Consider the following 16,206-nt stretch of genomic DNA (forward strand, 5'->3'; position numbering starts at 1 on the left):
GAAGGCGCTATACACTAATGTTGTACGCCTAACCCAGGTGTGCTCGACACTTGAGTGCCCAAAACTAATTCTGCAGTGTTTTAACATCCTTCACCTTGATGAGCACAAAAATGACAGTATAACAATCACTCGTAATCTCACTGATCTGTTTTATTTCTCTCCAGATTGAGGAAGTGCCCGGTGAGCAGTCCCAAGATGACCTGGCCACCGACGATGTCATGATTCTTGATACATGGGACCAGGTGAGGTTACCATCTCACTTTGTAACTGCTCACATTTACAAAGAGGCTGCAGTTTGCGAGACCAGAGTTTGAAAGTGCAACCAGCTGATTAGAAAAATGCTGTAGCTTTGCTCCGAATTGCAGATTGTGCAAGGATGGTCTAGTCTGTGGAGTTGGATGAATGAGCAGATCTGTTCTCATACAAAAACCTGCTATCTTCACAACCCATAATATGTTGGTGATGCAGAGCTATTAACAATGAGGAAATATGACCAGCGATGTTTTAATCTGCAATATTGATACATGTTGCAAATCCATTTAAACAGATGGAGCTGTATTTACATTTAGGAGCAGCAAAGGTCAGTATTGATTCTGCTGTTAAACTGAGTGGTTCTTACTCCTGAGGTGCGTCACAGGCAAGTCTGGATCATGCTACCTGCGTCCTAATATTTAAAAGTTTCTATTTCTTTCAGTGGGCAGTGGAGTTTATTAAAAGCGAATCTGTGCAAAAGCCTAGAGCTCGTGTGGAGCAGTCAAATTGCTCAAGCCTCACTCGCTGCATTGTTTCATTTATTTTTTAAAAAAAACCCCATTGGGTGTAATTCTGACTTTGGGCGATTGCGTAAATCGGATGATAATCGGACAAGCTGCCCATTATATGTCTCTCCTGATTTTCATTTCTATTGGTCAGTGGAAATAGAAATCGGGAGAGATATAAAACGGGCAGCTGATCTGATATCGGCCAAAGTCAAAATTACTCCCACAGTTTGAGATGCCGTTCTCCCGGTGCAGTCGGAGGGTTCGTTTCCAGCAGTGGGCCCATCTGTACTTCACCATGAAAGAAGGGTAGCAAATTGTTGTCCTCCAGCCAAGGACTGAGGAGTGAGCGAATGCTACCAAATACCATTAGTGATTTATCAGTTTAATTGTCATTTAGTAAAGTGCAAATCGGGAGGATTGCATTATAGGTGTGGAGCAGGGGTTCTCTGCAATGAAGTTTCAAGTTGAGATGTATTTGAGGTTTGAAAGTTATTGAGTGATTACTGTCTCCAGAATGAATCATCAGCCCACAGGAATTGCAAGGTTTTTAAATTTTAGTTGCTGTCGGCTCTTTGACTCATCTAATGGTCTTCTTGTTTCTAGGTGTTCGTCTGGATAGGTAATGAAGCACATGATGAAGAAAAGGCTGAGGCAACATCATCTGGTACGAACTCAACACCTGGCCTGTTCATTTAGTCTCATTCATTTTAATTCCCCTTTCGGTGTGAAATGAATGAATTTGGGGTGGGGTGGGGGGGGGAGGGGAGGAAGAGAGGAGGTAATTTCCAAAGTTCAGTATGGATACCATCCCAGTTACTGTTTCTGATATCTGGCTGCCTCCCTGATCCACTTTGACATGGACCTACACAGGTGGTAATGGTTGGTCGTTGCTGATGACGCGTTGATTTCATCTGGGCAGGTCTGAGGAAATTGTCATCTGCTCCTAATTTTCCCTGTTGAGACAGAAATTGTGCTAAGTGGGGGGGGGGGGTGGAAACAAAGAAAATCCGAAGCAGACTTTAATAGCCGAGTTTCCTGTATTTGGAAAGAGGGAGCTGTTCAGTTGGGATTTGCTCCACTTAAACTGGGTTGGGACCAGCGTCCTGGCGAATCAAATAACTAGAGCTGCAGATAGGGCTTTAAATTTAAAAATTGGGGGAGGGGTCAGGTGAGAGGAAATTTAGAAATCTAATGTGAAAAGTCAAGGCACAGAGCAGTGTAGAGATTTGGGTAAAGATAAGCTGTGTGGCAGGAAGGGATAGAGTTTACCAATAATAGAGCATCAACAAGTAAGGTCAAAGCAGGAAAAAAATGGTAGAAAGTCAAAATTGAAGGCTCTTTATTTGAATGCACTGAGCATTCACAACAAGATGGATGAATTAGTTGCACAGAGATAAAAGGGTTTGATCGAATAGCCATTAGAGACATGGTTGCAAAGTGACCAAGATTGGGAACTAAATATTCCATGGTACATGATGTTTAGAAAAAACAGGCAGAATGGAAAAGGAGAGGGTGTAGCCCTAATAATAAAGGATGACCAGGATCTTGGCTCGGAAGATCAGGAAGTAGAATCAGTATGGGTGGAGATAAGAAATAACAAGGAGCAGGAAACACTGGTGGGAGTAGTTTAGGCCCTTTTAATAGTCATGAAATAAGAGGAGCTTGTAACAAAGGTAATGCAGTAATCATGGGGGACTTTAATCTTCATATAGACTGGACTAATCAAATTGGCAAAGGTAGTTTGGAGGACGAGATCATGGAATGCATTCGAGATGGTTTCCTGGAGCAATACATCATGAAACCAACCAGGGAACAGGCTATTTTAAATCTTGTATTGTGTAATGAGACAGCGTTAATTAGTAATCTCTCAGTAAAAGAGCGTCTGGGGAAGAGTCATCATAATAGGTTAGAATTTCACATTGAGTTTGAGAGTGACGTATTTAAGTCTGAAACTAGAGTCTTAAACTTAAATAAAGCCAATTACATGGGTATGAGGGGCGAGTTGGCTAAGGTTGATTGGGAAATTAAATTGAAGGGTATAACAGTTGAAAAGCAATGGGCAAACATTTAAAGAAATATTTCAATGTTCTCAATAAATATACATTCCATTGAGAAACAAACTCCACAAGAAAAGTGATCCATCTGTAGCTAACTAAAGAAGTTAAGGAGAGTATTCGATTAAAAGAAGAGGCCTATAATGTTGCCAAGAAGTAGTAAGCCTGAGGATTGGGAGAGTTTTAGAAACTAGCAAAAGATGACCAAAAAATTGGTAGAGAGAAAATAGAATATGGAAGTAAACTAGCAACAAATATAAACACTGATTGTAAGAGCTTCCACAAGTACGTAAAAAGGAAGAGAGTAGCAAAAGTAAACGTTGGTCCCCTAGATACTGAGACAGGAGAAATTTTAATGGGGAATCAGGAAATGGCAGATGCGTTAAACAAATATTTTGTATTTGTCTTCGCAGTAGAAGACACAAAAAGCATACCAGAAATAGTGGGGAACCAAGGGACTAATGGGAGTGAGGAACTTAAAGTAATTATCAGTAGAGAAAAGATACTAGAGAAACTAATGGAACTAAAAGCCGATAAATCCCCTGGACCTGATGGCCTACATCCACGGGTTTGAAAAGAGGTGGCTGCAGAGATAGTGGATGCATTGGTTATTATCTTCCAAAATTCCCTAGATTCTAGAACGGTCCCAGTGGACTGGAAGGTAGCAAATGTAATACCACTATTCATGAAAGGAGGGAGAGAGAAAATAGGGAATTACAGGCCAGTTAACCTGACATCAGTTGTTAGGAAAATGTTGGAAACCATTATTAAGGAAGTGGTAACAGGGCACTTAGAAAATCATAATATGGTTAGATAGTCAACATGGTTTTGTGAAAGGGAAATAATGTTTGACATTTTAGTTTTTTGAGGATGTAACTTGGATAGATAAAGGGGAACCAGTGGATATAATATATTTGGATATTCAAAAGGCATTCAGTAAGGTGCCATATAAAAGGTTGTTATTGCAAGATAAGGGCTCTTGGGGTAGGGGGTAACCTATTAGCATGGATAGAGGATTGGTTAATGGACAGAAAACAGAGAGTAGGGATAAACGGGTCATTTTCAGGCTAGCAGGCTGTAACTAGTGGGGTACCGCAAGGATCGGTGCTTGGGGCTCAGCTATTTACAATCTATAGTAATGATTTAGATGAAGGGACCAAGTGTAATATATCCAAGTTTGCTGATGATACAAAGCTAGGTGGGAAATTAAACTGTGAGGAGGACACAGTCTGCAAAGGGATAGAGACAGGTTGAGTGAGTGGGCAAGAAGGTGGCAGATGGAGTATAATGTGAGGTTGTTCACTTTTGGTAGGAAGAATAGAAAAACAGAATATTTTTTAAATGGTGAGAAACTATTAAATGTTGGTGTTCAGAGAGACTTGGGTGTCCTGGTACAAGAAACACAAAAAGTTAACATGTAGGTACAGCAGGCAATTAGGAAAGCAAATGGCATGTTAGACTTTATTGCAAAGGGTTTGGAGTACAGGAGTAAGGAAGTCTTACTACAATTGTCCAGGGCTTTGATGAGACCTCACCTGGACTACAGTGTACCATTTTGGTCTCCTTATCTAAGGAAGGATATACTTGCCTTGGAGGTGGTGCAACGAAGGTTCACTAGATTGATTCCTGGGAAGAGAGGGTTGTCCTGTGAGGAGAGATTGAGTAGAATAGGCCCATACTCGAGTTCAGAAGAATGAGAGGTGATCTCATTGAAACATACAAGATTCTGAGGGGGTTTGACAGGGTAGATGCTGAGGTTATTTCCCCTGGCTGGAGTCTAGAACTAGAGGGCATAGATGCAGGATAAGGGGTCGGCCATTTAAGACTGAGATGAGGAGGCATTTCTTCACTCAGAAGGTTGTGAATCTTTGGAATTCTCTACCCCAGAGGGCAGTGAATGCTGAGTCGTTGAGTATATTCAAGGCTGAGATAGATAGATTTTTGGACTCTAGGGGAATCAAGGGATATGGGGATCGGGCAGGAAAGTGAAGTTGAGGTAGAAGATCAGCCATGATCTTATTGAATGGTGGAGCAGACTTGAGGGGCCGTATGGCCTACTCCTGCTCCTATTTCTTATGAGATATATATATATAGCGAGAGAGGATATATAGACAGTGCCAGCAGTGAAATTTTTATTGTTACTAATCCAGAGATTTGAATGGACAATTAATTATTCGTTATACGTCTCTATTTGTGATTACATCCCTGATGTCCTCCATCTTTTTGAATCACTCGAATATTTGCTTGCTTTGTTTGAATATTTGTGAGTACTGATGTTGGTGATCCATTCTCAAACATTCTAACGTAGTTTAAGGGTAGTTCGTATGGCTCTTAAATCGGCATTTATTAAAGGTCCCCCACGGTTGGTGGTTTTGATTTTGAGGTGAGTTTTTGTGGCCATCAAGGTGACAGACGTTGGTCCCTGGAGAGTGGAATATTTTTCCATTTCAGGCACTCAGTGGCGATATTGAGTCATCCCAGATCAGGTGTAGCACGGCCACGCACAGTAAAAGTTCCTGCTCTGGCCCAACAATGAGGGAAGAACTGCTCTGGTCAGTTTTTGGTGCAGTATCGGAAAAGGAAGAAACAAGAAGTTTATGATCCCGCTTTATGTAGGAGCCGTAGCAGTTGTTCTCCTATGACTGAATCCTAGCCTCAGCAGTCAACTTGCACCAAAAGTAACTTTTCCCACTGCAGCCATCTTGAGGCTTTGAGAGAGATTACCAAATGATGAGTAGTCTTGGGGGACCTGCACTCGCTGAGCATATAAAAGATGTACAATCAGTGAAGAAAGGAGAATGGGGTATATGTTTAGACAGATTCCAGAGTTGAAAGGACATTGTGCTAACTCACTGCCACCCAGTCCTTCAAGGATTCATGTGAAGTGGAATTTCACATTTGCTGGTCAATTAAAGACCACATTCTGACCACTTAACTTTAAACACGTTCACAGGCCAAATGTGATCACTTTTTGTTCTAGTTGTTGACTGTTTGCGTTCAGCAAAGTTGCTTTGGTCTATTGATGGTGCTATCCAGTGTGACAAACTTGCCCCGGATCAGTAAATTATGAAATATAAAGGAAACATGAAGTGGCAGATGTGAGCTTACATCTGTGACCCATGCAGTTGTGCCACATCCTTGTGGTGAATTGGGTATGGGGGCTGGTGAGTGGAGCAAGGTGATTCACCATGGGAAGGGAGGGTGGGGGAAAAAGAGAAGGCAGGTCATCATGAGACACTCTTCTCCCCATAGTGGCTGTTTATAGAGCAGCTACAGAAAAGGCCTGGTATAGATCAGTTACTATCCCAGCTGGGCTAGGGATGCTCTACCCGGCCTCAGTGTCCCTAGGTTGGGGAGGCTGCCATCAGCCAGGGTTCCACTCTTGAACTATCCAATGATGGCTGCTGAAAAGTGTGTGTTTTGATATCAGCAGAGGACGTGACCACTTCATTTAGTTTGCCAACAGCTTCAGTCTAGTGTCCGGCTAAAGTTCATCATTGGGGTAAAGTACCAGATGGCTGCTGAAGGCCGAATTGCAACGTGAGTTACTCCTTCAGGAAAGGAAGGGAGAAATATGGGAGGGTTTGAAAGTTTGGGTATTATATGGAGTTTTTATATTGCTATTTTTGTGGTATGGTAACAGAAGCCAGCTGTTGGCAGAAGCCCTATTACGCAAATTTGCGGGATTTTTTTTGATTTGCTACGATTGCTTTTGATTGCAATTTTTTCCCCTGCCAAGGTTATTTTAGTATTTTGCTGTTGGGTAGTGGGGGTTTTTATGGGTTTTAAAAAAAAGTGTGTGTGTGTGTGTATATATACACATTTTTTTCTTGTGAAATTTCAATCAAACAAAAGTGATACCTGGTCACGTGATCCAATGTGCCACAGTTGAAAGTAGTGTAGTTCTGTGGAAAGAACCTTACCACAGTGTTTGAGGACAGAGTCTAGTGCTTTAAAAATTGGGAGGGGAGTGCAAGGAGATGACTTGTAGATCCAGGGCATCATCCTGAAAGAAGTCTTAATATTAATGTGCTTACATTAGTATGTCAACATTCTGCAGCTATAAAATGATAAACCCCTCCCTCTGACTCAGCAAATAAATCCACCACATGCTGTGGGAAAGTCCCAATTGCATTCCTGGTCTCTGCGGAGTGTTCCAATCTCCACTGAGGCAGCAGTATGGGAATTGCACTTGGTTTGGCTACAGAGGGGAAATGTGAGAGTTTCCAATCCTGATTGCAGTCCAGTGACCCTTACTGGGAAGTGCGTGGGTGGATGTACATGTTGCATGGGGACAGGGTTAGGCTAGGCTCGCCTGTGATAGAAAAGCTTTGGCAGGCTGTTCAGTCCAAGCTGAAATGAAGTTGGCCATTTGCAGCCTTAGGAGCACAGATCAGTGCCCTAGGAGTGGGGGGAGGCATTATATTGCCACCTTTTCCCCCAGATCTCATTTACACAGCAGCAAGTCGAGAAGCCAATTCATAGACATAGATATAGAAAATAGGAGCAAGAGTAGGCCATTCGGCCCTGCTTTGCCATTCAAAATGATCATGGCTGATCATCTAACTCAGTACCCTGTTCCTGCTTTTTCCCCATATTCCTTGATCCCTTTAGCATTAAGAAATATATGTCTCCTTCTTGAATACATCTAATGACTTGGCCTCCACTGCCTTCTGTGGTAGAGAATTCCACAGGTTCACCACCCTCTGAGTGAAGAAATTTCTCCTCATCTCTGTTCTAAATGGCATGTCCCGTATCCTGAGACTGTGACCCCTCGTTCTGGACTCCCAAGCCATCGGGAACATCCTCCCTGCATCTAGTCTGTCTAATCCTGTTAGAATTTTATATGTTTCGATGAGATCACCTCTCATTCTTCTAAACTCTAGTGACTATAGGCCTAGTCGACCCAATCTCTCCTCATAAGTCAATCCTGCCATCCCAGGAATCAGTCTGGTAAACCTTCGTTGCACTTCCTCCACGGCAAGGACATCCTTCCTCAGATAAGGAGACCAAAACTGCGCACAATACTCCAGATGTGGTCTCACCAAGGCCCTGTATAACTGCAGTAAGACATCCCTGCTCCTGTACTCACATCCTCTTGCAATGAAGGCCAACATAACATTCGCCTTCCTAACTGCTTGTTGCACCTGAATGCTCGCTTTCAGCGACTGGTGTAAAAAGACACCCAGGTCTCGTTGTACCTCCCCTTTTCCCAATCTATCACCATTCAGATAATCTGCCTTTCTGTTTTTACAGCCAAAGTGGATAACCTCACATTTATCCACGTTATATTGCATCTGCCATGTTCTTGCCCACTCACCCAACTTGTCTAAATCACATTGGAGCCTCTTTGCATCCTCCTCACAGCTCACATTCCACCCCAGCTTAGTGTCGTCTGCAAACTTGGAAATGTTACATTTAGTTCCCTCATCCAAATCATTGATATATATTGTGAATAGCTGGGGCCCAAGCACTGATCCTTGCGGTACCCCACTAGTCACTGCCTGCCACCCGGAAAAAGACCTGTTTATTCCTACTCTCTGTTTCTTGTCTATCAACCAATTCTCAATCCATGCCAGTATATTCCCCCCAATCCCATGTGCTTTAACTTTGCACACTAACCTCTTATGTGGGACCTTATCAAAAGCCTTCTGAAAATCCAAATACACCACATCCACTGGTTCTCCCCTATCCTACTAGTTACATCCTCAAAAAACTCCAGTAGATTTGTTAAGCATGATTTCCCTTTCATAAACCTATGCTGACTTTGTCCAATCCTGTTAATGCCTTCCAAGTGTTCTGTTATCACATCTTTTATAGTAGACTCTAGCATTTTCCCCACTACTGATGTTAAGTCTGTAATTCCCTGTTTTTTTTTCTCTCCCTTTTTTAAATAGTGGGGTTACATTTGCCATCCTCCAAACTGTAGGAACTGTTCCAGAGTCTATAGAATTTTGGAAGATGATCACCAATGCATCCATTATTTCCAGGGCCACTTCCTTTAGTACTCTGATGTAGATTATCAGGGCCTGGGGATTTGTCAGCCTTTAGCCCCATTAATTTCCCTAGCATTTTTTTTACTAATACTGGTTTCCTTCAGTTCCTCCCTCTCACTAGATCCTTGGTTCTCTAACATTTCTGGAAGGTTATTTGTGTCCTCCTTTGTGAAGACAGAACCAAAATATGTGTTTAATTGTTCTGCCATTTCTTTGTTCCCCATTATAATTTCCCCCATCTCTGACTGTAAGGAACCTACATTTGTCTTCACTAATCTTTTTCTCTTGACATATTTATAGAAGCTTTTCAGTCAGTTTTTATGTTCCCTGCTAGTTTACTCTCGTATTCTATTTTTCCCCTCTTAATCAATCTCCTTGTCCTCCTTTGCTGAATTCTGAACTGCTCCCAATCCTCAGTCTTGCTGCTTTTTCCAGTAATTTTATATGTCTCCTCTTTGGATCTAATACAATCCTTAATTTCTTTTGTAAGCCACGGTTGAGCCACCTTTCCTGTTTTATTTTTGCGCCAGACAGGAATGAATAATTGTTGTAATTCCTGCACACGTTCTTTAAATATTAGCCATTGCCTATCCACCGTCATTCCTTTTAGTAAAGTTCCCCAATCTATCCTAGCCAACTCACACCTCATAATTTCATAATTTCCTTTATTTAGATTCAGGACCCTAGTTTCGGATTCAACTTCTTCACTCTCCATCTTAATGAGGAATTCTGTCATGTTATGTTCGCTCTTCCCTAAGGGACCCCGCACAACAAGATTGTTAATTAATCCTTTCTCATTGGACAATACCCAGTTTAGGATCGCCTGTTTTCTAGTTGGTTCCTCAACGTATTGGTCTAGAAAACCATCACGTGCACACTCCAGGAATTCCTCCCCCACAGTATTATTGCTAATTTGGTTTGACCAATCTATATGTAGATTAAAGTCACCCATGATTATAGTTGTACCCTTCTTGCATGCGTCTCTAATTTCCTGTTTAATGCCCTCCAATACTGTTTGGTGGATCTATAGACAACCCCCACCAACGTTTTCTGCCCCTTGGTGTTTTTTAGCTCCAACCATACAGATTCCACATCGTGATTTTCCGAGCCAATATCCTTCCTCACTATTGCATTGATTTCCTCCTTTACTAACAATGCTACCTCACCTCCTTTCCCTTTTTGCCTGTCCTTCCTAAATATTGAATACCCCTGGATGTTCAGTTCCCATCCTTGGTCACCTTGCAGCCATGTCTCTGTAATCGCAACTATATCATAACCGTAAATAACTGTCTGCGCTGTTAATTCATCTAATTGCGAATGCTCCGTGCATTAAGACACAATGCCTTTAGCAATCTTAAAAAGACAAGTCTAGTCGTCATAGTTTTATTTTGTACTATGGCCCTATTTGTTTTTCACCCTTGTTTTCTCTGCCTTCCACTATTGCTTCTTCCCTTTCTGTCTTTTGTTTCTATCCTTGTTTCTCCCTCCTCTCTCCCTGTTCAGGGTCCCATCCCCCTGCCATTCTAGTTTAAACCTTCCCCAACAGCACTAGCAAACAGCACTAGCAAGGACATCGGTCCCGGTCCTGCTCGGGGTGTAACCCGTCCTGCTTGTACAAGTCCCACCTTCCCCAGAACTGGTCCCAATGTCCCAGGAATCTAAATCCCTCCCTCCTACACCATCCCTGCAGCCACGCATTCATCTGGTTTATTCTCCTGTTCCTATACTCACTAGCACGTGGCACTGGTAGTAATCCTGAGATCACTACCTTTTTGAGGTCCTGCTTTTTAATTTATCTCCTAACTCCTTAAATTCACCTTGCAGGATCTCATCCCTTTTTTACCTATGTCGTTGGTACCAATATGGACCACGACTATTGGCTGTTCACCCTCTCCCTCCAGAATGCCCTGCAGCCATATTTATCAATAACATTGTATTATACAGGAGGTCAGTGGGGGAGGTGGGGGTTAAATGTGAAAAATGCCCAGTAAGGAAAAAAGCCTACAGAAAGAGATAAAAGAATTTCTGTTTTGTTTTTGTCTTCCATCTAGCTAAAAGGTACTTGGAGACTGATCCTACCAACAGGGACACGAGGACACCAATAGTGAGCATCAAACAGGGGTTTGAACCGCCTTCGTTCACTGGCTGGTTCCTGGGATGGGATTACGATTACTGGAGCGTCGATCCCCTCCAACGGGCCCTGGCTGACCTCGAGGCCTCATAAATCCCTGGGAGCGTTTGCCACGCATGTCGCGCTATCAATCTCACTTTAAGGAGCTTTGACGATATAAATGTTTTTTTTAAAAAAAAAACATTTTGCCTGCGATGAGCACTGCCACTTCCTCTACTCCATTTTGCTGTGCAATATTTAGGATGTGTGTCAGCGTATGTGATATCTTGTGCTTCCCAAAGCTTTCTATAATAAAGATTGACATTTTTCGAGCACAATCTGGTCTGGTTTCTGGAAGTTTAATTTAATACCTAATTTTGGACTTGCACTCATTTCCTGGTGTAACAGACACATAACTCCCCTTGCCCTGTAACGGACATAACTCCTCTTGCCCTGTAAAAGGAAAGAAAGACTGACTTGCATTTATATCGCGCCTTTCACTACCTCAGGACGTCCCGAAGTGTTTGTCAATGAAGTACTGTTGCAATGTAGGAAAACGCGGCAGCCAATTTGCTCATGGCAAAGTTCCACAAACAGCAATTCGATAATGACCAGTTAATCTGGTTTTTAGTGATAATGGTTGAGGGATAAATATAGACCAGGACACTGGGGAAAACTCCCTTGCTCTTCAAAATAATGCCATAGGATGTTTTACAGCCACTTGAGAGAGCAGACAGCACCTCTGTTTGATGTCACATCTGAAAGGCGGCACCTCTGACTCTGTCGCACTCCCTCAGTACTGGACTGGAGTATCATCCTGGATACGTGCTTAAGTCCCTGGAGTGGGACTTGAACCCACAACCTTCTGACTTGGAAGCGAAAATGATACCACTAAGCCACAGCTGACACCTTCGCCTAGAAATATGGCCGCGCAGCTCCCATTTTCCAGGCATTAACAGCCTCCAATATGGCGGGCAGGAAGTACGCAGACATTTCTGGCCAGAATTCCGGTGCCTGCCATATTGGATAAGGTGGTGACCGCTGGTGTTGGGAGTGTACGTTAGGAACACTTAAAGGGGGAAATAATTTCTCCCGTTTCTGATTGTCCCAGCGCTTCACTCACCATGTGCAGAACTCACCCAGCATAACATGGCACTAAGCAGCAGGAAGGTCCCTTATACTCACCTGAATATGAAGCCTGGAGGAGGAGCACCCACATTAAAGAACACGACCTGGCTGTCATTTACCCCCCACCCTGGGCCTTCACACCCGTGGGCCGCTGTGACACTCTCAACGACTCGACCTCTGTCAGCAGGCTCCTGTTACGATGGCTTGAGGTCCATCAGGCTTGTGACCCAATATCAGGAGCACCTTAAACCTCACCATTTAGGTGCAGAGGATCTACCCTTCCACCACCACCCCCCCCCCCCCCCCCCAACACCGGGTGCCCAATAAATGGATGCACCCGGATTTCTAGGCCCTTCCTTGAACCTACTACTGGATAAAGGGGCCGAATGCTATCGTCAGAGGTCTAGTTACAGGTCACCAAATTCTGGGCTCAGCTGAGGTAGGTCCAGAAATAGCTGGGGTGAAAAAAATGGGAAGGGCTGTATTAATCAGCAAAATAATGGCGCTCCTGTGTGACAACGGGAGCCTTTGACATTCTTTCTCTATTGAATCAGCTGTTTGGAAAAAAAGCAGCACCCGAGCTACCTTGATTGGTAAATCCATATGTGGCACGGAGTCATTTTGGGCCAGGAAGACCCTGAATCTCCAGCTGTGAGCCAGGATTTGAGTGTTACAGTTTGGCCTCCATACCACAGGCGTGCAGTCAGGGCAGGATATACTTGGCTGTGGTCTTTGTGATATCCAAGGGCCTGATGATACTGGCACATAGCGAATGTGGTACCAGGGGGAACCACCTGTGGACTCCCAGCAAGTGAAAAGGCCTGATTTGACCTACTGGCGGGGAAGGGGAGGGCCGAGCACACCCACTAACTGCTTCTTGTTGCTGGTGTGAGGACCATGCTCGTTTACATTCGGCCTGCGAGCTGTGGGCACTAAGCAAGCACCCTGCTGTAGCTCGCTGATTCTGGGAGGGTGGAAAATCGGCCAGCTCCCAAACAAAACCGGCCAACAGGTGGAGCCTGGGTGGAAGGTTGGCAAGGAAAAGGGTGGGGGGTGGGGGGAGATGATCCCAGGGGTGGCTGGTAGCGGCCTGGAGTTTTTTTTTGTCATCCTTTTCCAGACCCTAGCAAAAAAATAAATAAATAGTTTCCTGGGCCATTTTATCAGCAGTGGTCCCTTTAAGGATGGTGACTAGGCTGCTCACCACCCAGTACAAATAGCGGGAGCATATGTGGTGCATGCTCCGCCCATTTGTGCCTCGAAATTGCAATCGAGGTATATGTCATAAACCCTAATTTGTATATTACAAGTAGCCTCCTGCCTGAAACAGACGGCTGGTCAAGCTGCTCATCTCAGGACCCTACCCAAGGTGGTGGCAGCGAGGCACCATTTTGAGGCTTCTACTGGCCTGTTTATGCTGGGTGGAGGGAGTTAAAATCTGCCCTCATGCCTTCAGAAGAGGAGGAGACAGAATTGTTACACCGAGTCTACAGCACAGAAACAGGCCATTCGGCCCAACTGATCTATGCCGGTGATTATGCTCCACATGAGCCTCCTCCCACCCCTCTTCATCTAACCCTATCAGGATATCCTTCTATTCCTTTCTACCTCATGTGCTTATCGAGCTTCCCCTTAAATGCATCTATGCTATTCACCTCAACTGCTCCTCGTGGTAGCAAGTTCCACATTCTTACCACTCTTTGAGCAAAGAAGTTTCTCCTGAATTCCTCATTGGATTTATTAGTGACTATCTTATATTTATGGCCTCTAGTTTTGCACTCCTCCATAAGTGGAAACATTTTCTCTGCATCTACCCTATCATTATCTCAAAGACCTCTATCCAGTCACTCCTCAGCCTTCTCTTTTCTAGGGAAAAGAGCCTCAGCCTTTCCTGATAAGTATATCCTCTCAATTCCGGTGTCATCCTTGTGAATCTTTTTTGCACCTTCTTCAATGCCTCTATATCCTTTTTATAATATGGAGACCAGAACTGTGCACAATGCTACTGTGGTTGGAGAGGAAAAACAGCACCAACAGTGCCTCAGTGGTGTGGTATGAGGCTGAGATTGAACATTGGCCATCAAGGTAGCGTATGATAATTCTGACGGATGACGTTCCTTAATGGCACCCAGCCTTGAGATCAGATTGCAAAATACCATAACGTTCAGAGTATGTCAACATTCACACAGATGATGGAAAAATACTGAGTGCCGCCTTGGCCACAGCAGCCCTCTGTGTGTAATAGGGTAGTATTGGTGACATCAGCCTTCTTCTGTGGTTTCACAATGTTCGAGATGGGTTCTGTATTATGGAAAATAATTATCTTGAATTTTGACCCAATTTTAATTCTTCCTCCTTGCTCAATTCCACCTATGTTGCAACATTTTGGGGGCTTTACAGTTTATGATTGTCTTGTGACATTGAGAAGTAGCATTATCCCAAGCCATCATGATGCAACACTTGCACCATAGCAAGGCACCCCAACCCATTCCACTCCACTCCACCCAGTGACTGACTGAGCAAAAGCCCCTGCTCACAGTCGGAGGCAGACGCCACAACACCAGTCCCAAGACTTACACCTTCTGCTTTGGCCCACACATGGCGATGTAAAGCCATGCTGGACAAAACAAATATGTTGGCCCAGAATTTGCAGTAAAAATAACAGTGAGGCTAACCCCACTCACCATCAATTGTGTGCAAATCGCACTGCAACTTCTGGCGAGCAGAGATGTGCGATTAAACGTGAAAATCCAGAAGTTGCTGTCTGAGATGCGCCGCTCCTTCATAAGCTGTGCGAGAATGGCAGCTCACCATCTGGCTCCCCATTCAAATATATTGAATGGTGTGAATTCCTGTACTGATGTCGTAGATACGGACTAAACTCACCACAAAAAGTTAGGGCTGGCCCATTCCACTCTAAGCACCCTTTTAATGGTGTGATAAGTCTTAATTACTACTAAACAACCTCTCTGGCACTGAAAATTAACTATTACAAGTCTGGAGTCTCATTCCTTCAGGTTTTAATTGTTGGAGATTTTTTTTTAAATGTAAATAACATTTTTTTTTACTTTTTCTTTCTGTCTCTTCTTTCTCTCTCTCTTAATCCAACCTTTCTTTCCCTCTCTTTATTTCGCTTTCTGTACCTGAATTGATATTGAATTCACTATTCTAACTTACACTCTGCGCTGCTCATTAACGATTCTTCAATCTGATTGGTTAAGGAGATACACAGCTACTTGCCCTGTAGAGGGCGCCGTGCTGTCTGGATCTCCTGCCAACAGCAACATGCTGAGCAAAACGCCACAGAAAGTCTATGGGCAATGGCAAGTCTAACAAATGGGGCCGCTCACAGCAAAATCTGGCCCAATGTTTTACAGTGAAAAGGATGATTTTTTTTTAAATTGGAACTTTCCTGGGTGAACAATTTGCAATTTAAATTTTAATCAGACCAAATGGAATAAAACGTTTTGGCAAATGAGGAGTTAATAGTCCTGGATTATCAATGACCAGTGGCAGTGTGTGGGGTGCGGGTGGGGGGATTATAAGAGATTGAGAGATAAAACCCATTGCGGTCCGTTTGAAGCTGGCAAGAGGCTTTATTTCAGTTGCCAAAAATGCTTTCCCAACCCTGGTATAAACCTTGTGTCATTTGATCTTGCACAAGAACAGAAGTAGGTTTGTGTATCGGACCAGCCCCTGTTCCACTCTAGCCGACTTTTCATTTTTATGTTTCTAAAGATTAGCCTTGGCTAAATTTATTAAGAACGTTTAGAGAGAAGCTCAAGGATTCTGTATTCTGCTACCTGATAGGATTTGTCGCTATTATATGGGAAATGAAGCCTGTCTACCTTTCATAACATATATCAAGACAGTATAATGGTCATAATTCATATACTATAAGGACATGAACTCCTTCACTCTTTGATGTCGCATTATGAACTGCAATCTGAGATTAAGATTCAAATGCATCAGAAATATGAGAGGAACTATTCAAATCATGCAGCAGGGTGGCTCCATGTCCATATTTTAAAATCTGCACAGACACACAAAACACTGATATGCACGTGGTAGTTGTGCTATTGAGACGTTAAACCGAGGCCAAGTCTCTGTTTAACATGAAAGATCCCACGGCACTATTTTTAAGAAGAGTAGTAAAG

At 43.4% G+C, this 16,206-nt stretch overlaps 1 protein-coding gene across 2 annotated transcripts in view; it reads left to right on the forward strand.

Moving 5' to 3' along the window:
* Positions 1 to 11,259, forward strand: part of LOC137300598 (gelsolin-like) — a 59,559-nt gene extending 48,300 nt beyond the window's left edge. For both annotated transcript variants that reach the window (XM_067969768.1, XM_067969769.1), the window contains 3 exons: positions 165 to 242; positions 1,365 to 1,425; positions 10,863 to 11,259. In XM_067969768.1, the coding sequence (XP_067825869.1) occupies positions 165 to 242; positions 1,365 to 1,425; positions 10,863 to 11,035 (312 nt within the window). In that variant the 3' untranslated portion in view covers positions 11,036 to 11,259. The remainder of the gene's footprint in view (positions 1 to 164; positions 243 to 1,364; positions 1,426 to 10,862) is intronic.
* The last annotated feature ends 4,947 nt before the right edge of the window (positions 11,260 to 16,206 follow it).

Source organism: Heptranchias perlo, chromosome 31, assembly GCF_035084215.1.
Source record: "Heptranchias perlo isolate sHepPer1 chromosome 31, sHepPer1.hap1, whole genome shotgun sequence".
Lineage (NCBI taxonomy): Eukaryota > Metazoa > Chordata > Chondrichthyes > Hexanchiformes > Hexanchidae > Heptranchias > Heptranchias perlo.